The 20,689-nt window shown below is 40.2% G+C and overlaps 1 protein-coding gene across 2 annotated transcripts in view; it reads right to left on the bottom strand.

Annotated features, from left to right (window-relative positions):
- Nucleotides 1-17,258: 17,258 nt before the first annotated feature.
- The window catches only part of TTC27 (tetratricopeptide repeat domain 27), a 178,992-nt gene continuing 175,561 nt past the window's right edge, over nucleotides 17,259-20,689 (bottom strand). For both annotated transcript variants that reach the window (XM_025354562.1, XM_025354563.1), the window contains exon 20: nucleotides 17,259-17,494. In XM_025354562.1, the coding sequence (XP_025210347.1) occupies nucleotides 17,372-17,494 (123 nt within the window). In that variant the 3' untranslated portion in view covers nucleotides 17,259-17,371. The remainder of the gene's footprint in view (nucleotides 17,495-20,689) is intronic.

Below are 20,689 nucleotides of genomic sequence, written 5' to 3'. Positions count from 1 at the left end.
CGGGCTCTCTGGGAGCAGTGACGGGGTCCTGCTTGTGTTTGCATCCCCAGTCCCAAAACAGGGCCCGACCCATTTGGTGCCTTCCTAAACGAGGTGATGGAAACTCATTATCTGGAGCTAAAATGAAAGGGGTGAGACCTGCGGAGACGAGTCAGGAGAGCAGGCCCTACCGACGGCCATGCACCTGCTGGCTTCTCTCCACTCTTCCACGAGTCACCCCCATTGGCCTGGGCTGTCCCCATCACCACCAGCCAGGCTTGTTCTGCTGCTGCCCCCCAGTCCTCTCTGCATAGTTCATCCTGTGGGACCTGTGCCCACTCACTCCACCTCTCTGAGTTACCCCTTTTGATCCTTGGAGCCCAGGGCCCTTTCCTGCCCCCTTTCTCTTATTACTGCATCTGTGGAGCTGCTCAAGAGCCACCCAGGACAGATGTGTCAGACTCAGACAAGGATGGGGGCTGTGAGTGCATGTGCACCTCTCCCCACAATTTCCTCCTGCCCCTGCTGCCTTTTCCTGGGAGCTCTGCCCCTAGTACAGTGTGTGTCCCTGAGAGCCCTCAGTATATGTTCTTTGAATAAAGAAAAACAAGCTACTGGGAAGGGACAACAGGAAGGGAGGAGAGGAAGGCATTATAGGTGAATTAATTACTCCAGGAAAGACCTGAAGTAATTGGTGCTTCCTTGGCCTGAGTATAATAGCAAAGGAAATTTGATTTTTAAGCCAAAAGTGTTCACATCTCCATCCATCACTGCATATATATGTCCCACCCATTTTTATGTTCTCTCTCAATCCTTCACGCCAATATAAACACCAGCTCCTTGTCTTTCTCAAGGCAACCCAGAGAAAATGAGAAGATGAATCCAAGGAGTGGAAAAAAATTACTAAGTCATCTGTTTTAGGTACAAATACAATGACACAATTTTCCCAACTACTAGGTATAACAATTACACTTTAGAGGAGAAGGGAAGAGCTTACGTGCAAACAGACTAGCACAGACAAATCCAGCTTTACATGGTCCTGGTGGCAGCATGACTGAGCTGAAATATACCCTTAGACCAAGTGTGTCCTTTCGATTTAAAGAAAAAGAGGAAGGGGATTACACGTGAAATAGTCTTTTGGACAGTGTGCTCAGTGCACAAGAACTAATTCACACACAGCCCTGTGAATATCTTTTTACCCCATCTTGAAGATTAGGTAAACACACAGAGCCTTAGTTAACATGCCAGGTGCACACAATCAATGAATAGCAGAGACAAAACTAACATGGGTCTCCTGTCAGCAGAGCCTATGGCTTTTTCAGCCATGGACATAGGTTCCAGACATGGCTACTGCCATTGCTTTACAGCAAGTCCTCCAAAACAGATCCTAGGATTAGAGTTGCCATGAGCACACAGGGAGGCAAGCACTTTTCCTTTTCCTTTCTTTTAATGCCCTCCTTCATGGAGGTGAAGCACAAGAAGAGAATGAAGGGAGGGACAGTGTTTCCAGCAGGGAAAAGGTGACCAGGGACCAGAGAGAAATTCTTCAATTCGCAGTTATCAAGTCTACAGGCTCAAGACACCCAGAGGAATGATGCTAGCTCTTAAAAAAAAAAAAAGACAATAAAGCTTAGAGACAAGACATGATTATTTAAATTAAAATTAGATATATTACCTATACTTGGAATTCACGTTGCCTCTGGATTCTCTCTCCCTTAATCCGTTCCTATGAGTCTTGCCCGACTTCAGCTCCAACCAACCTCAGCTAAAGTCCTGGAAGGGAGGGAGTGGGCCGTATTCATCTTAGAACCCTTAGGACCTTGCAGAAAGAGTTGCTGGCAGAGAGTGTATTTAAAAAAAAAAAAAAAAAAGTTAAATTAGATTTTCTTTCTGCTATCTTTATTCTCAGGGTAACTTTTCTGCATCTTTCAACTAACTCTCATCCCAGGTTCTCCCTTTCCTCTCCGCTAAGCGCCTTCAACTGGTGCCTCCCCATCTCCTGCTTATGTGCAGGTGATAACAGAGTTTCAGCACTCGCAGAATTATGTTAAAATAATATGTTATGCTCTGAGTCAGAAGAGACATTCTTTAGGGCAGGAACAGTTTATTATTACATTTTGTACCCTAAGCATCTAGCATAGTGCCTGACACATGGGAAAGGCTTATTCAACACCCATTAAATAGAATTAAACCTGGCAAAGACTGGTGAAGAAGTGGGCATCTAATATCTGAACTCTTTAGTCACTGCACTCTTGAGCAAAAAGTCCCTTGAGGACAGGAGTCACCATGTCAAACTAGTTATCAAATATGGTTCTAAATGCAATAGAAGTGGCTTAGCTCCTAACAGCGGGATTTGTGTATTTTTAGGAGAATCTGTTCAAAGCATCGTCAATTGAAATCGCCCTGGAATCACCTGCGACTAAACAAGGGAAATGAGTATAAAGTGTGACAAACTCACAGTCTTACTGAAAGAACAAAACAAAACACACAGCATCCACTCTGAGATGAGCTCTACATGGGCAGAGATCCTGTAGAGAGGTAAGTAGGCAGCTTCCACACCTTCTGCCCAAATCACAACATTACAGAAAGCCAGAGCTGAATGTTGGGCTATGCCTGTTTCTTTACTGCAGGGCTTCTTAGAGACTTTAATCATCTAATGCCCAGGGCGGCTCTTCTCTTCATGGAGGGTGTCTTAGTCCATTTATTGTTGCTATAAAGAAATACCTGAGGCTGCGTGATTTATAACGAAAAGGAGTTTATTTGCCTCTGCAGTTCTGCAGGCTGTACAGGAAGCATGGCTGGCATATGCATCTGGTGAGGACTTCAGGCTGCTTCTACTCATGATGGAAAGCAAGGGGGACAGGCACGGTGGCTCACTCCAGTAACCCCAGCACTTTGGGAGGCCAAGGTGGGTGAATTACTTGAGCCCAGGAATTTGAGACCAGCCTGGGCAACAAAGGGAAACCCCGTCTGTTTAAAAAAAAAAGAAAAAAAGAAAGTGAAGAGGAGCCTGTGTGTGAAGAGAACACGTGGTGAGAGAGGAAGCAGAAGAGAGAGGAGGAGGTACCAGGCTCTTTCTAAACACCAGCTCTCTTGAGAACCAACAGAGTGAGAACTCACTCACCCCTGAGGGAGGCCATTAATCTATTTATGAGGGATCCACTGCCATGACCCAAACATCTTCCATTAGGTTCCATCTCCAACATTTGGATCAAATTTCAACATGAGATTTGGAGGGGACAATTATCCAAACCAGAGCAAAGGGACAGAGCGCACTTGGTTTCTCACACTACTTTCGCCATAGGATCTCTTGTTAGTAGAACTTCTGTGAACACCATCTGGGTAATGCTGCACCACATCATGACCTGCCCTTCATGAAATTCAACTCTGCAAACACCGTGTCACCATCTCTTCACTATGCCGAAGGAGATGTTCTAGGTTGTAGGAAGGGCCACCAAGAATGAGGGACAGTTTCTGCCCTTATGTAGCTTTTGGTCTCACATGGGAAATCAGAAGAGGCTGAATCAGAGAAGAGACAGAGAGCAAACCAGGATGAAGGGCAGAGCATGCAAATATCCTAAGCAAGGCCAAAAGTGCTGTTGGAGTGTAAGGGGGAAGAGACAGAGTGCCTGGCTTAGAGGTGGATGTGGGACCTGTAAGAAATCCCATGAAGGGGTGGTCTTGAGGAGGCGGGCTTTCCACAGCAGACATGATGTAGAGAAAAGCAGGGAGAGCACCAGAAGGACAGCAGGAGAAAAGACAGATGGGGAGGGCAGGCTGCAGTGTGGAAAGGGTGGTCAGGAGTGGTGTGATGGGAAGGAATCTTGGGAAGGTGGTTTGGAGTCACATTATGAATGTCACAGCAAAGAGTCTGTACTTCATGCAGAACTCCAGAAGGTCTCAGAGGAGTGACACTTTAGACCACAGAGGCTTCTTAATGCCTGCCCTTATATGATCTGTTAGTTTACAAATAATTCCCTAAGGAGATGACTGACTTTGACACAATGTGACATACAGTGAAAGCATATCCGGTTTAATTATTTTGTTAGTCTATTATCTTTGAAATGATAAAATATATCCAGAAATATATTTTGTAATAATTAGTGACTATTAAGTGAAATATACTGTATTAATTACCTACTGCTTTATAATGCAGTGCTAAGATACAGTTAGCAACTTAAAAACCACACACATTTATTATCTCATGGTTTCTGAGGGACAGGAATCCAGGCACAGATGGGCCAGGACTAACTTCAGCGTCTGTCACAGAGCTGCAGTCAAGATGTCAGCCTGGGCTAGGGTCTCATCCGAAGGCCCATCTGGGTTTGCCTCCAAGCTCAAGTGTTTGTTGGCAGGATTTGGTTCCTTGAGGGTTGCTGGGCCATCTGACTTCCTCAGTTCCTTGCTTCCTTCAGGGGTATGGGGACAGGTGGCCCAAGGCCACCCCTAGTTCCTGACCACATGGTCCTCTACAGAATGGTGGCTTGCTTTATCAAAGGCAGCCAGAAAGTGTTTCTGTTCACAAGATAGAAGTCACTATCTTATGTAACCTACTCATAGAAATGACATCCTTTCAATGTTGTCAATATTTTATATAGACCCAAGGCACTCCAGGGATGGGGATTCCACAAGGCTGAGAACACCAGGAGCCAGAGATCACTGGGGGCCATCTTTCAGGCTGCCTGCCACTTTGATACTTCACAACATTCTCAGGTTAAAGTAAACTTACGAAAAACACTCATAATATTTTAAAATAATTATGTCCCAACTGTACCTGTAGAATTCGGGATCAACATGGTGAAATGCCATCTCTACTAAAAATACAAAATTAGTTGGGCATGGTGGTGCATGCCTGTAATCCCAGGTCCTTGGGAGGCCGAGGCAGGAGAATTGCTCGAACCTGGGAGGTGGCGTTTGCAGTGAGCAAGATCGCGCCATTGCACTCCAGCCTGGGCAACAAGAGTGAAACTCTGTCTCAAAAAAAAAAAAAAAAAAAAAAAGAACGTGGGATCAGTGTGGGGAAGCAGTCAAGGATAAATAACCCTGTCAGTCACTGCTCCCCTTAGCAAGACAGGACTCCATTATAAGAACAATCATGGAGGAAGGAAAGTTATCCCCCAGACCCCAGAGAACCCCTCTTCCCTGCCAACTGTGTATCCATCCTTAGGACTAAGCTCAGCCAGTCTGCTTTCATTCAAGTCCTTAGACTCATGCAGGCATTGGAAAACGAAAGACACTCTTTTGTTCTGTGCAGATGAAATAAGATACTGTTCAGTCTGGTTCATACCCCTTCCTGGGATTGCCTCTTTCACATAAAGAATGTACCAGCAACATTCCTTAAGACGAGAAACCAAATGTTGTCAGGGTTGATTTGTGATTCTCAGAGGCAGAAAGTAAAGACAGACAGGGGAGGGTTTATCTGGATGCATGTAACAGTTAGGGAAGGACAGTCAGATTGGCTGGGTCAGGAGACGGCTAATAAAATACAGTGTCTTTGATCTATAGGTCACCAGTCTATTTAAGGTTACCCTGAGACATTCCCTTGAAATATGCATTTTTGGAATTCTTCCAGAAAAACTTCAAACCTTAGCTTTATCTTTTTCTTTTCTGTAGTGTGCTAGATTTTGATTTATCATTCCCTATGAAGTTGTGGGTGACATTTCCCCTTTATTTGTCCAAAACCATCCAGGCACACATAAGTGTTCTCCCTATAACCGGTGGTGTGTGGATCCTGCCAGGATATGACTAGCGGTATTTCTACAACAACTTGGTGAGAAATCACCACCCTAACTGGAGCTATGAAGTGGAGGGTCTCAAGGCTGTGCTATTCAACTTGGCCATCAGACATTAACAGGGGCCTTTTCCATCAGTCTACAGAGCCCAAAAGAAATGCCATAGGATATTAAACATGTCAGCACCATGCTTTTCAAGAAGAAACGTGAGAAGCTGGCTTTGGTCACCAAGATGACCACGCTCAATCACTGCCTAAATGCTGGCCTGGGTTGCCTTAGGTTAGTACCCCCCTATTTATCCAGACAGCTTAGGATCTTAACTGTATTAGACAAAAGAAATAAAGAATTTAGAGTGTAATATCAAATTATCCACATTTTGGCCTTAGGGTAAAACCACCTTGTAGTTGTAAAATGCTGTTATATTTTGTTTAAGGAGGTGTTTGGTAGTGGGGGTGGGTGGGGAGTTAAAGTTACATGGAGTTAAGTTTGGGTTTATGTTGCCAAGTTTCACCTCAAAATGCAGTATGATTTTTCAAAAGTCAATTATATGAGTTGCGAGAAAAATTACTTGAGGAAAGAGGTCAGATCTCCTCAAAAAGAAGGAAAAGACAAAGAGGTAGAAAAGTACAAAAACTTGCAGAGGAGAAAGCAGACATTCAGGTTCACATTAAGAGTTGACTGCACTCTTCCTAATATTTTAAAGCTTTTTACTGTGAAATACAACACACATTTGGGAAGAATGCACAAAACAGAAATGTATAACTTGATGATTTGGCAGAAGAACCATGTTAGCCATGGGCCAGGATAATAACTATGATACTGCCAGTTCTCCGGAAGTCCTTTAGTACCATCCATCCATCACCCATTTGTACCCACAAGAGTAGCCATTAGTCTGTCTTTGGTGGTGATCACTTCCTTGCTTTCCTTTATAGTTTTTATACCAAGCATGCATCACTAAATAACACAGTTTAATTTAATCTGCTTTTTCAACTTATTATACATGTGGAAATATGCAGCATGCACTTTTTAAATTTTTAAGGTTTTTAATATCTGGCTTCCTTTGCTGAACATAGTGTTTGAGAGATATACTTATGTTGTTGCTGTGGTGTGGCTAGAACATTCACTTTCACTGATGCAGACCACATTGCATGAATATCTCACCATTTATGCATCTATTTTACTGTTGGTAGATATTTAGACTGTTTCAATTTAGGGACTATTATAGATAATGCTGCTATAAACATTCTTGTATGACAGTTTTGGTGCCTGCATTTGTGCTTGGGTGTGTGTGCACCCCAGGAGTAAAACTGTTCAGCCATAGGGTATGCATATCTTCGAAGTCAGCAGATATCGCCCAGCTGTTTTCCAGAGTGTTTCTATCAGGTGGTGCTCTCATTAGCATTGTTAAGAGTTAATCCTACTCCACACCCTAACACTTGGTATGCAGTCATTTTAACGTTAGCCATTATTTTGAGTATGTAGTCATATCTCTTTATTTTAATTTGCATTTCTCTGATGACTGAGTCTACTTTTGTATTTTTCTTTGGATATTATCCTCTTTTGCAAAATACTTGTTTTATCCCACTGGATTTTTTTTCTTATTGATTTATAGTTTTTATATTTTTAAACTTTTATTTTAGGTTCAGGGGGATATTTGCAGGTTTGTTATATAGGTAAACTTGTGTCATGGAGGGGGAGGTTGTTGTTCAGATTATTTCATCACCCAGGTCTTAAGCCTAGTTCCCAATAGTTATTTTTTCTGCTCCTCTCCCTCCTTCCAGTCTCTATCCTCAAGTAGGCCCTAGTGTGTGTTGTTCCCTTCTTTGTGTCTATGAGTTCTCACACTTAGCTCCCACTTATAAGTGAGAACACATGGTATTTGGTTTTCTGTTCCTGCATTAGTTTGCTAAGGATAGTGACCTTCAGCTCCATCCAGGTTCCCACAAAAGATATGATCTCGTTCTTTCTTGTGGCTGCACAGTATTCCACGCTGTGTATGTACCACATTCTCTTTATCCAATCTGTCATTGATGGGCATTTACGTTGATTCCACATCTTCGATATTTGAATAGTGCTGCAATGAACATTCACGTGCATGTGTCTTTATGGTAGAACAATTTATATTCCTCTAGGTATATACCTAGTAATGAGATTGCTGGGTTGAATGGATTTTCTGTCTTTAGGAAAATCACCATACTGCTTTCCACAATGATTGAACGAATTTATACTGCCACCAGCAGTGTATAAGTGTTTCCTTTACTCTGCAATCTCACCAGCATCTGATTTTTTGACTTTGTAATAACAGCCATTCTGGGTTTGAGATGGCATCTCATTATGTTGATTTGCATTTCTCTGATATCAGTTATATTGAGCTTCTTTTCATATGCTTGTTGGCTGCATGCATGTCTTCTTTAGAAAAGGGTCTGTTCATGTCCTTTGTTCACTTTTTAATGTTTTTTTTTTTTTCTCTTGTAAATCTGTTTAAGTTCCTTATAGCTGCTGGATATTAGACCTTTGTCAGATGCATAGTTTGCAAAAATTTTCTCCCAATTTGTAGATTTTCTCTTTACTCTGTTGATAGTTTCTTTTGCTGTGCAGACGCTCTTAATTAGGTCCCATTTGTCCATTTTTGCTTTTCTTGTGATTGATTTTGGTGTCTTTGTCATGAAATCTTTTCCCGTTCTTATGTCCAGGATGGTATAGCCTAGGTTGTCTTCCAGGGTTTTTTAAATCTTTAATCCAACTTGAGTTGATTTTTTTTTATATGGTATAAGGAAGGGGTCCAGTTTCAATCTTCTGCATATGGCTAACCAGTTATCCCAGCACCATTCATAGAATAGGGATTCCTTTCCCCATTGCTTGTTTTTGTCAGCTTTGTTGAAGATCAGATGGTCGTGGGTGTGTGGCCTTATTTCTGGGCTCTCTGTTCTGTTCCATTGGTCTATGTGTCATTTTTATACAACTACCATGCTGTTTTCGCTCCTGTAGCCCTGTAGTGTAGTTTGAAGTTGGGTAACGTGATGTCTCCAACTTTGTCCTTTTTGCTTAGGATTGCCTTGGCTATTTGGGCTCTTTTTTGGTTCCATATGAAATTTTAAAATAGTTTTTTCTAGTTTTTGAAGAATGTAATTGGTAGTTTGATACAAATAGCATTGAATCTGTAAATTGTTTTGGGCAGTATTTCCATTTTTAATGATATTGATACTTCCTATCCATTAACATGGGATGTTTTTCCATTTGTTCATGTCATCTTTGGTTTCTTTGAGCAGTGTTTTGTATTCTCATTGCAGAGATCTTTCACCTCACTGGTTAGCTGTATTCCTTGGTATTTTATTTTTTTGTGGCAATTGTGAATGGGATTGTGTTTCTGATTTGGTTCTCAGCTTGGCTGGTTGTTGATATATAGGAATGGTTACTGATTTTTGTACATTAATTTTGTATCCTGAAACTTTGCTGAAGTTGTTTATCAGCTGAAGGAAGAACTATAGGGTTTTCTAGATACAGAATTTGGGATGCTCAACCTGTATGTTTTAGAATTATATTTTTTAATTTCCACAAAAAAGTAGACTAGAATTTTTATTAAGACGCTACTGAATATATAGATCAGTTTGAGAAGAAACAACATCTTTACTATATTGAGTTTACCAATTCATCCGCATAGTATTTCTCACCATTTTTAAATTTAGGACTTTTTAAAAGTTATTTTTTTAATTGATATATAATAACATGCAGATATTTATGTGCTATAGTGATGTTTCGACACATATAATGTATAGTCTGCCAGAGAATGTTTTTTCCTGCTGATATATGTGCCTTTATCAATCTTTAAAAAGATTTATTGCAAAGTATCTGAATTTTTCATGCATTATAAATGGTATAATTTAAAATTTTTTCCTTTTAAAAGTCCTTTAGGCTATGTGTATGTGTAAATTGAGAGGTGATTTTAAGTCTATGTGGATATTCTGAATTTGAGAATAATTTTCATCAATTCTGAAGAATTGTCAGCCGTTAACTCTTCAAATACTTCTTCCCAATTCTCTTTCATATCCTGAAATTCTGATTAGATATATTCTTCTGGAAATCTGTCCTATGTGTCTCTTAACTACTTTTATTTCTCTCCCTGTCTGATGCAGAATGTTCTGAATTATCTCTAGAGCTATCCTTCCTTTCACTAATTCTTTCCTTATCTGCCTAATCTGTTATTTAACCTACTGGTTCTCAAAAGAGGGTGATTTTGTCTCCCAGGAGACACTTGGGGTGTCGTGATCCGCCAAGATGGATCACAAGTTCAGGAGATTGAGGCCATCTTGGCTAACATGGTGAAACCCCTCTCTACTAAAAATACAAAAATAAGCTGGGCGTGGTGGTGGGCACCTGTAGTCCCAGCTACTTGGGAGGCTGACGCAGGAGAATCGCTTGAACCCAGGAGGCGGAGGTTACAGTGAGCAGAGATCGTGCCACTGCACTCTAGCCTAGGTAACAGAACGAGACTCTGTCTCAAAAATAAATAAATAAATAAATAAACAAATAAAAATAAAAATTCACAGGACAGCCCCCAACAACAAAGAATTATCCAGCCCAAATGCCAACAGTGTCAAGGTTGACAGACCTTGGTTTTACCTATCTTGAGAGACAGAAAGAGACACACGCACACACACACACACACACACACACACAAAGAGAGAGAGAGAGAGAGTTGGATTTGTCTAGTTCCTTAAATCACTCCTCCTCCCTTGGAATAAATATGGAGTAAAGAGAGGCTCCTATTCTTTTCCTTCCTACCTTGTGGAACAGAAATTTTCTCTCTTTCAAGGAATATTAAGGAGAGAGGAATAGGTGTTCTTCCCAACAACTCCTGTATCTGACACCATTTTCCCACCAGTACCACCCTTAAACCAAGGCAAGGAATGCCTATGTTTTGGGACTTTCTGTTTCTCCCTCCTCCAGACACTTTTTGCTCATGCCTAGAGCCTGTATTAGCCCCATCTTCTAGACCGTGCTCAGGTAACTGGGACCCCAAGAGTTCCCTGCCCACAGGCCCAAAGCCTGCATCCGGAGGCTGCATGTGCCTCTCTTCTGCGCCCATATTCCTGAGGGTGGAGTGCCCTCTGGTCTGTGAACCCCCAGGTCTGAGTGGTAGCCATGCAGAGCTGTTTGTGGGTGCTGAAGACATGCCTGAGACCCGCAGCCGGCGTGTGCACATGTGTACCTGGGACCCTGCAAAGCAGGATAGGGGAAGGGAGCTGACTCTCTCTGCTCCCCTTTCTGGTTGAGTTCTGAGATGTTTAAGAACTCCAAATTAAAATATGGCCTTCCAAGTCATTATAAAGGAATATTTGTCACAATCAAAGCATAAAACCGATTTTACTTAACCATTTATTTGCTTGATTTTTAACTTTGAAATATTTAGATATATAGTAAGCAGGCCTATATATTTACTCTGGCCTGCAACTCCACAAATGTTCACAACGGGCCTGCTTCCATGTGTTTTACTGAAAAGCTTAATTAAGTAAAAACAAAAAAAAGCCAGTATCTCTCAGATATATGTGTATTTATTTATATAATAAATAGTCTGGAAGGAAATACAAAAAAGTTAACAGGGTTATATCTTCTACAAGGGTGGGATTTTGGATGATTTTTTTTTTCTTCTTGCTTATTTGTATTTTCTAATTTTTTGTAGATAAACATGGAACACTTCTGTAATTTATTAAAGGAGGAGGGTGAACATTAATCAGGGCATACCTATCTGAAGAAATCACCCTATGTCCTACTGATAATGATCAGGGGAATCAACTTCATATGTAAAGCACATTCTAGTGCTGTTTGCATGTGTATGTGTGTGTGTGTGTGTGTGTGTGTCTGTGTGTGTGTGTGAGAGACAGACAGAGAGAGAGAGAGAAGGAGCTGGAGCTGTTATGGCATACGCACGTCTTCTAACCAGACAGCTGTAAAAATACCAAGACAGCTTTTATCAACCCTGGCACCAGATATCCTCTAGGCCAAATTGATTCAGTAAATAGAGTGATGAAGGGCAAGACTGAAAGATATTCTGCAGCATTGTTTCTCAAACCCCAGGGTTATGACCCCCATGGGATTACAGAAACTGGAGCCAAGTTGCTGCATACTCCTATCCAGGGACTCCACCAGGCCCTGGGAACTGATAGACCATCCACAATGCCCCTTTCTCTTGATCATAACAATAACTAATTGTATACAGTTGCTCACAAAGTACTTCACATACATCATCTGATAAATTCAGTCTGGTCTGTAGGGTGGGTATTTGCATTTTTATAGCTGAGGAAATTGGGGCTGAGAGGTTCAGGAGATCAGGTGTGGTCACAGCTAGGAGGTGGTAAAGCTGAGACTTCATCCAAGTCTTCTAATCCTCTGACTTCATCCTAGTCAGCCACTTCCCCGTTTCATCAGTTTTTTGTTTTGCTTTTGCCTGTTCCTCCCCATCATTCTTTTTCTTTCCTTTTCTTAGCACTAACCTGAGAAATCCTAATGATGGGAACTTGGTTCTTTCTCATTTACTTCATAAAAATCCATCATGTTCTCTTCTTTATCCCTTCCCTTATCACCACTTGCCACCCAGAAATGGGGAAAAGGTTGCTACAGAATGAAAATGCTAATAAACATTTTGGTATTGCGGCCCAGCAGCACTGAATGTCATCAGGCTCCTGAGTGGGGCACAGAAAAGGTTGTCAGTGTTAATAATCAAACAGTTTTTAAGACACTCTTGCTTGCATCATGTTTCTATATCATTTATTTTTAAAGCACTTTATATGCATCTTCTCAATTTGTCTTGTATATAGCACCCCTGTACAATATGGATCACTAACAGGCTACAGATAAGGGAACTGAGGCTCAGAAATTAAGAAACTTCTTCGAGACTCACAGTAATAGAGTCTTCAAGAAGCACGTCTGTCTGTGAATAGCGCCGTGCAATAATTTCTGTGTGCCTATAGACACTGATGTGCATCTGAGCCCCCAATCTGGAAAAGGTTAGCAATGCATGGGTTAGATCCTTAACATTAACATGATTTACCTCCCCCTCCCCCTTGCTGGCAATAACATCACAAAAGATTAGAAAATGGCTGATACTTACCGTTCAGAAGACTACTTTAATAATATCAGTTTTCTGCCTCGTAGCCCTTGGCAGGACTCTCTTTTCACAGATCACAATGTTGGCACAGGGCCAGGAGATGGTGAAGTTGACTCAGAGGTCACTGCAGTTTATAAGTCAGAATAATAAAAAGGAAGGCAGATTTGACATCACTGGCAAGGGAAGAATTTTGGTATTGTGCTCAGCAAACGGATTACAGCTAGCTCTGAGTAACACAGGAGAAGTAAAGAGCTATTGAAGGGGAAAAAGTCCATGTAAAAAGGCAAACCACTATAGTGAGAGCTTGCAAATGCTCTCAAAATTGATCATTAACTTGTTATTTATCCTAACATCAAAGAACAAAACAATGTGCTCAAGCGAACACTTCTGTTAACCAAGGTGAAAGAGAGAAATGCTTTATGATAAAGTATTGAGAAAACATACACAGACACACACACACACACAAATTGATTTTTGAATTGGCTTTGCTGCAAGCTACATATCTAGAGTAAAAAGCACCTCTTTCTTCACTAAGCTCCTGCAATTTAAAAAATAAGAATAGAAAAATTCCAAGATAAGCTCAGCTTTTAACCCATTCATGCTTAGTGTTCCATTATCGGAACGCTAAGCGTGTGAGAGTTATTTATATTCTACTGCTCAAGATCATCACCAAGCTCTGATTACAAACATTTTAAAAATTGCAACCTCCGGCATAAATGGGTTAAGTTCACTTGGTGAAAACCAAATACAGCTACAATTATTATTAGGCCTTGGTGTGTGAAGGACTCTAAGAGTTAAAAGCAAACCAGCACCACCTTTAGCCCATAAGGGATTACTCTTTTATTAGTATAGTCTTGGGATTAGTGGAAATGTCTGTCTAATGAATGCAGCTACTATATTTGAGCACATGCCTGAATAAGCTACTTGTTGATTGAAACGTATCTATTTATAAGCACTTCTGCATGTTGTGAAAAATCCATCTGTATTACCACAGCATGGCACCCACCATTTGAATAAAGGCTCTTTGCCATTTCACTATAGGGCCTGTTGAATGAACAGGCAGAAAGGAAATGTGTTGCATCCACTTAACAGATTTTATTCCTCACTCTTGGCCAGTAAAGTAGAGTTACCTTATCTAAACAGCAATTTAGATTGATGTGGATGTTACAAAAACAGCAATGGAAAAAAAGAAATACTTTTCATCAGACTCACCCAGGGATTTTAGCTAGTAAACCTACTATAATTTGGACAAATGTTCACAAAGCCTAAACGAACCAGACCTCTGCTTAGGTCATAATCTTTGAACTAAATCTAGAAAGTAGGTGGATTTACTACACATACTTCTTGTCATTTCTTTTTTACATTTCTGCTTATGAATACCACACTAATGGCATGCCCAAGAGAAACAAGTACAGCATAAGAATAGTCTTGATACACAGTCAAACAAGTTGATGCTTTCAATGGCTGCGGTCCTCATCTGTGCTGAGGCTCCATCCAAGGTGGGTCCAAGCCTTCCACCCGTAAATGGGGACCTCAGCGTCCACTCTGGGAATCTGAGCTCTGAGTTCCACCTGCTCCCACCTCTCAACACACGGCCACTGCTCTGCCTTCCAGTCTCAGTACCAGCTCTGCAAGCTTCTTGAGTTTGCATTTAGGTATTCCACTGAAGTCTATCTTCTCTCCTTTGCAGTTAGGGGCCCCATTTACAGTGCTTATTATGCTACCTCTGGGGAAAAGCTAGTAAGGAATTTATTAAAATTTTATTTAAAAAGAGTAAATAATATATATATTTTTTGAAACAGAGTTTTGCTCTTGTTGCCCAGACTGGAGTGCAGTGGCACATTCTTGGCTCACTGCAACCGCCGCCTCCCGGGTTCAAGCGATTCTCCTGCCTCAGCCTCCTGAGTAGCTGGGATTACAGGCACCTGCCACCACGCCCGGCTAATTTTTTTGTATTTTTAGTAGAGACAGGGTTTCACCATTTTGGTCAGCTGGCCTCGAACTCCTGACCTCAGGTGATTCACCCTCCTCGGCCTCCCAAATTGCTGGGATTACAGGCGTGAGCCACCACACCCGGCCAAGAGTAAATCACCTTAACAAACCACAGGCTATTATTAACAGAGACATCACAGAATTTCTCTTGGAGAACTTTATAAATGATGCCGGGCAAACTTTCCAGATCCCATTGTTAGAAAGAGAAGATTGAAATCAGTGGTCAACTGGAAGCTTCAGCACAAGCAGAAACAATGCAGGCTTTAGCAGTCTTCAAATCCTGGCTCTTTCTCTTTCTAGAGTTTGTGACCCTTAGTTTTCTAGTGATATCATGAACAGACCTAGCAGGGCTCTTTTGATGGTCAAAGATGATGCTATGTGAAGTGCCTGGTACATAATGAGAACTCAGTAACTTGTAGCTATTATATTTATTATTCACAATCTGGGAAGGCAGTAAGATTAGAGGATCATATCTTCTCTATTTTTCTAATTGAAAAAGCAAAAGAATAATTCTGAAAGCAAACGTGTTAATATTAGGAAACCAAAGTGAAACTTATAGAACATAAGGCATTTGGAAACACAAGTATTTAACCATAATATATCAACACCAAGCACCAAAGATTGTATAATAAATAATACAGCATTGTTTTAAGGTTTTTTCCTTTTTGTTTTTTGAAACAGGGTCTTGCTCTGTCACCCAGGCTAGAGTACATACAGATTCTGTATCACTAACTCTGAGGCTAGGTGAAAATGTTTTAAGAGAGAGGAACAACTTGATGGAAAGTGCTATTATCACCACACTCATCTGTCAGATGAAAAAACCAAGTAACTAAATTAAATATTAAATGTTAGGTAGGAGAGATGAGGCTTTAATTAGAAAACCCCAAGCTTTCCCTACTTTACCTCCCCACACATTTTCTTCAATTATCTTAAACACTCACATAAGTAAGATTTAAAAAAAAAAAAACAACCTAATAGATCTATGCCTTTAAAGAAAGGAAAACATCTAATAGCTCTTGCTTTTGTGAGATCACTCCAAGATAAAAGAGGGCACAGACTTTGTCCAGCACAGCATTGGAGAACGCGACTGCGAGGAGATAGCTCTTCTGTGACTTGGTTTGTGACTTCTCACAATCACTGATGCCTTTCTACCTTGAACCCAAGGAAAGCAAACTGAAGACCAAACACTTCTACAACTTTGATGTTCTACTTCAGTCTTCTACTTGATTGCTGGAATGATTGTCCTTTTCAGTATTTATTTTCTGTCCATTTTCTATTAGGGTTCATAGCTTGATACTAATAAAAATTAATCTTAAAACCTTGTTCCATCCACCCATTCAAGCATCCACCCATCCATTCACCCATCTGTTCCTCAATGACTTCTAGAAAAGGTTTAAGTAGACCCTTAATGTTAACTCATTGTATTGGTCTTTCTCACAGGTATTATCTCTGCTATAAGAGAAACTGCTTTGGGGTATAGGCCCACTTTTTTTTTAAGGCTAACATGCTAATAGAAAAGAAGCAGGTGGTTAAGGAATGAGAGCATTGAGCACTGGTAAGCATTCAAAACCAAAATTCATTAATGAAAGAGTTTTTTAAAGACTGTTTTTAAATGGTCAGAATATTTAATGGATTATGAATTAAGTTTCCAAAGGCAGTTGAAACTCACAAGGAAGCTACGAGTAGAAATTATTTACATCTTATATATAGCAACATGGAAAAAGAAAAAAGGGCCAAGTGATTTATACATGGGACCCAAAATTTAGCAACGCAAGGCAGGACTTAGAATTCCTCACTATGACTTTTGTACTAAGATTATTAAGCTCAGCTGCTGCCTTCAATATTTGGTTCCACAGACATTGAAAGCATTTTACTTTGGCATTTCTGTAATATGGCACCATTAATAGCTGTCTTCACCCATAATACCCTAATTAAACAACCATCTTTGGGGCCGGTAGAATACATAATGAAGGGGCAACAGCCTAGTTCCTGGCAACTAAGTAAAAATTTAGGTTATGCCATTTTTTTCTTGCATTTTCTTGATTTAGAAGTTAAACCATGCTCACATTTCCAGTTTCACCAAGTCTGTATCTTTCTGAAACATGCACAAAATCTCAAGAACCATAAATGTTTCTACCTCCAAATCCACTCTTTTATCACTTTTGAACAATAAAGCAGTCAATCTAATGATTTCACAAACTTGTAGTATGTGATTTTCACCTGTTTAGACTAAGGTTTTCCAAAGTATGATCCAATTAATGTTAGGCTGAAAGAGAATAAACCCTATATTTAAAACAAAATGAATTTATTTGCTCTTTGTGCCAAAATACCTCAAGAATTATAAAAATACTGAACTCAATTGTAATTAGCCCTAAAGAAATAGGGAATTTAAAAAATTCAATGTACTTCAGAAAGCATATAAAATTGAGAACATCACAAAGCCGAGAATGTTAAGTCGTAAAACAAATTTATTTTAAAAATCAGTATCTTGCATTTCAGATATACAGATGTATCTTTTACCAGAAGGTGAAAACACCTTTTCCAGAATCTGCTTCCAGCAGAATCAATACTGATTTCGAAACTGGTTGCTTAGGTCTTGGAGCTCTAGCACTAAGGTGTCCATAGCTGTTATGTCATCAGCTAATTCCCTGGACATTTCTCCAGTGGCCACATCTGTAAAAAGTTGCTGTAATATAAAAAACAAAGCAGAAGTATTAAAATAATAAAAATTTCTTTAAAATAAAATAGATACAGAGTATGGAGTTAAAAAACCTTTTGCATAATAATACTATACAATTAAAATAGCAATGGTAGCGTTTTTGTCTGTTCACTAGCCTAGAAATGTACAAGCTGCAATTAAAGGGTGAATCAAAACAACATGCGTGAACTTATAAATTCAAATAAGCTCTGCTCTTCAAAGCATTTGCCTAAATTCTGGTTATTCATTTCAATGTTATAGGATGGTTTTTGGATGAACAGGCATAATTCAACCAAACAAAACGAGTTTATTTATTGCGTATGCAGCAAAACAAATATGTTCTATATTCAAATTCATATAAATCATACCCTCTATGCTACTTATTTGAAAATTGATTTGGCTTAGGCCTCAGAGACCACAAAGATTATCCTAGCAAAAAAGTCCAGCAAAGTAACAATAACTGTGTCCTCTCCCTGAAAAAGGAATTGCCTTGGGAGGTTTAATGCAACATATTTCAATCATGCTACCATAGCTGAAAACATTTGGAAATGCCTCTCCAGGAACTGCCTGCTGAGCCAACACAGGCCCCCAAGAAAATCAGCTTCAGGATTTTATGACCCATTGTATGCGTGTGTGTGCACACGTGAGTACATGTTTACATGCAACTGTATATATGTTTTATTCAGAAATATCATTTACATAGCTTGCCAAGTATCTGTTTCATTGGATTTGATTATACGATTTGTACAGCATTTCATAACAAAATGTAGTAGGAACTGCTCCAATGTCATCAGTAGAGAAGACACCTTTTAGGAAAATAATCTAGCCTCACATAGTTTTTTTTTTGGCTTTTTTGTTTTTTGTGTGTGTGTTTTTAAACTAAGAATTACAGTGCTTGCAAATCATAATCAATCTGCATCACTTCCCTGTGGGGTAAGGAGGAAGCACAGAGAAACTGAGGCGGTGGCTCAAGCCTGTAATCCCAGCACTTTGGGAGGCCGAGATGGGTGGATCACGAGGTCAGGAGATCGAGACCATGCTGGCTAACACGGTGAAACCCCGTCTCTACTAAAAAATACAAAAAATTAGCCGGGCGAGGTGGCGGGCGCCTGTGGTCCCAGCTACTCGGGAGGCTGAGGCGGGAGAATGGCGTGAACCCAGGAGGCAGAGCTTGCAGTGAGCTGAGATCCGGCCACTGCACTCCAGCCTGGGCGACAGAGCCAGACTCCGTCTCAAAAAAAAAAAAAAAAAAAGAAAGAAAAAAAATGAGTAATTTGCTGAGACTCTGTTCTGTGTCCAGGCTCTCCAGCATTCTCATGAACAGCCCCTTCATGCCACTCTTGGCAGCAAACCTGTATAAGGACAGGGTGCAAATGGGCAGGGGAGTCACTCTGTCCTGGGAGAGCATGGGCTGGATGATTTGTTAGGTGAGTCTCTAGGTACTAGGAGCTTATTTCCATGAAGTCCCTGGCCTGGCAAGAAAAGACCTGAGATTCATTCAAGTAAGCCTATTTAACATAGGCTGCAAGCAATTTAACATAGTTATCCTCATTCATTTTCAATCTTAATTCATTTTCACTTTTTAAAGTATTCTAAAAAAGTGACTTTTTTGGAATGCATTTCAGTATGACAAACCTAATTCATTAAATAGAAAAGGTATAAGATCTATGAAACCAGAGACTACCAAATATATGTAAAACATGCTTCAGAGGAGGCACTGGGGGGTAATTTTCCCCATTTTTGGATAATCCAGTTGGCATCTAATGAGAACAAAAATCTAAACACAGATGATGTTCTGGGGCCGCATTTTCATTATTTGGGGATCTACCATAATATGGAAAGGTGTGCAGTGCCTGCACAGACAATACTATTCAAGTCATGTAAGTATAGATTTATATAAAGTAGTAATTCATAAGACAAAGCTCTGCACAGACAAAAGGAAGCCACAGCACACCCTGAAGAAGTAAACTAGTGTGGATGGGTTGGTGATACAATCGAAAAGTAGGAAACAAAGCTCCCACTTTGGGAAGGAAAGTCACAGGAAAAAACCCTGCCTTTCTACTCTGAGGGAGCTCTTACAGATTTCTGAGAGACACAATTCTGAAGTGCTGTCAAGCTAGGAGGAAATATAGCTCTCCTGGGTCATGCAGATAAATAGAAAAAGTGAGTAAGTTAATTAAAGAGGCAAAAATGATGCCTTGATCTGAAAAGATCGAACTATTAATAAGAAGAAAAAAAACTCTGGTAAGGCAGTTACAGAGTAAAAAGGTATTCAGAAGTGGCCTGTGTACCAGAGACTTACTCTCAGAAGTAAGTCAAAATTACTTTGCAATCCAATATGCAATAGTGAAAGCAAGTAAAGGCTAGAAAAGTAAGTGGTAAATTGTGCTAGAAGTTATATTTGTCCAAATTTTGCTTCCAGAGGTATAATCCAAATCTGGCTGCACAGTAAAATCACACAGGAAATTCAACAGATCTCCTAGGTCCATCCCAGACCTGAATCTACATCAGTCACAGATAGAGCCCAAGAATCAATCCAGTTTTCAATAAAACTCCCTGAGTGATTCTTAGGCATCTCCAGCCCAGCACTGGTCCATAAGTTAGTTGTTGTGAACTAATGGCATATTTCAGTTGTCAAACCTCAATCGCCATCTACCTTAACAATTTTGCTCAAATCCATATACCACCTATCTAATATTTTTATCTAAGTCAATTTTTTTTTTACTTAAGAGTCTTTTTAAAAGGAAACATTACATTGCTACTTGAAATACAAAATAAGCAATAATATTCATGAAATTATAGGCTTGATGAGCTAGTCTACTTTTTTCTAATATGTACTGAAACGAATATATATTTGAACCAGAAGTTTACCAGTGGCATATATGCCACACTTTGGGGGAAAATGACAATAAATACAAGATCATTGTTTTAATTTAATTTAAGGAAAGCATTAAGGGCTGAATTGTGAACATTAATTTCAAAGACTTTTTTTTTTTTTTTTTGGAGATGGTATCTCACTTTGTCACCCAGGCTGAAGTGCAATGGCGCAATTTCGGCTCACTGCAACCTCTGCCTCCCGGGTTTGAGCGATTCTCCTGCCTCAGCCTCCCGAGTGGCTGAGATTACAGGCACCCACCACCACACCCAGCTGATTTCTGTATTTTTTAGTAGAGATGGGGTTTC

The sequence above is a fragment of the Theropithecus gelada genome, chromosome 13, assembly GCF_003255815.1.
Source record: "Theropithecus gelada isolate Dixy chromosome 13, Tgel_1.0, whole genome shotgun sequence".
In the NCBI taxonomy this organism is placed as follows: domain Eukaryota; kingdom Metazoa; phylum Chordata; class Mammalia; order Primates; family Cercopithecidae; genus Theropithecus; species Theropithecus gelada.
This window is presented reverse-complemented; position numbering and strand designations above follow the sequence as displayed.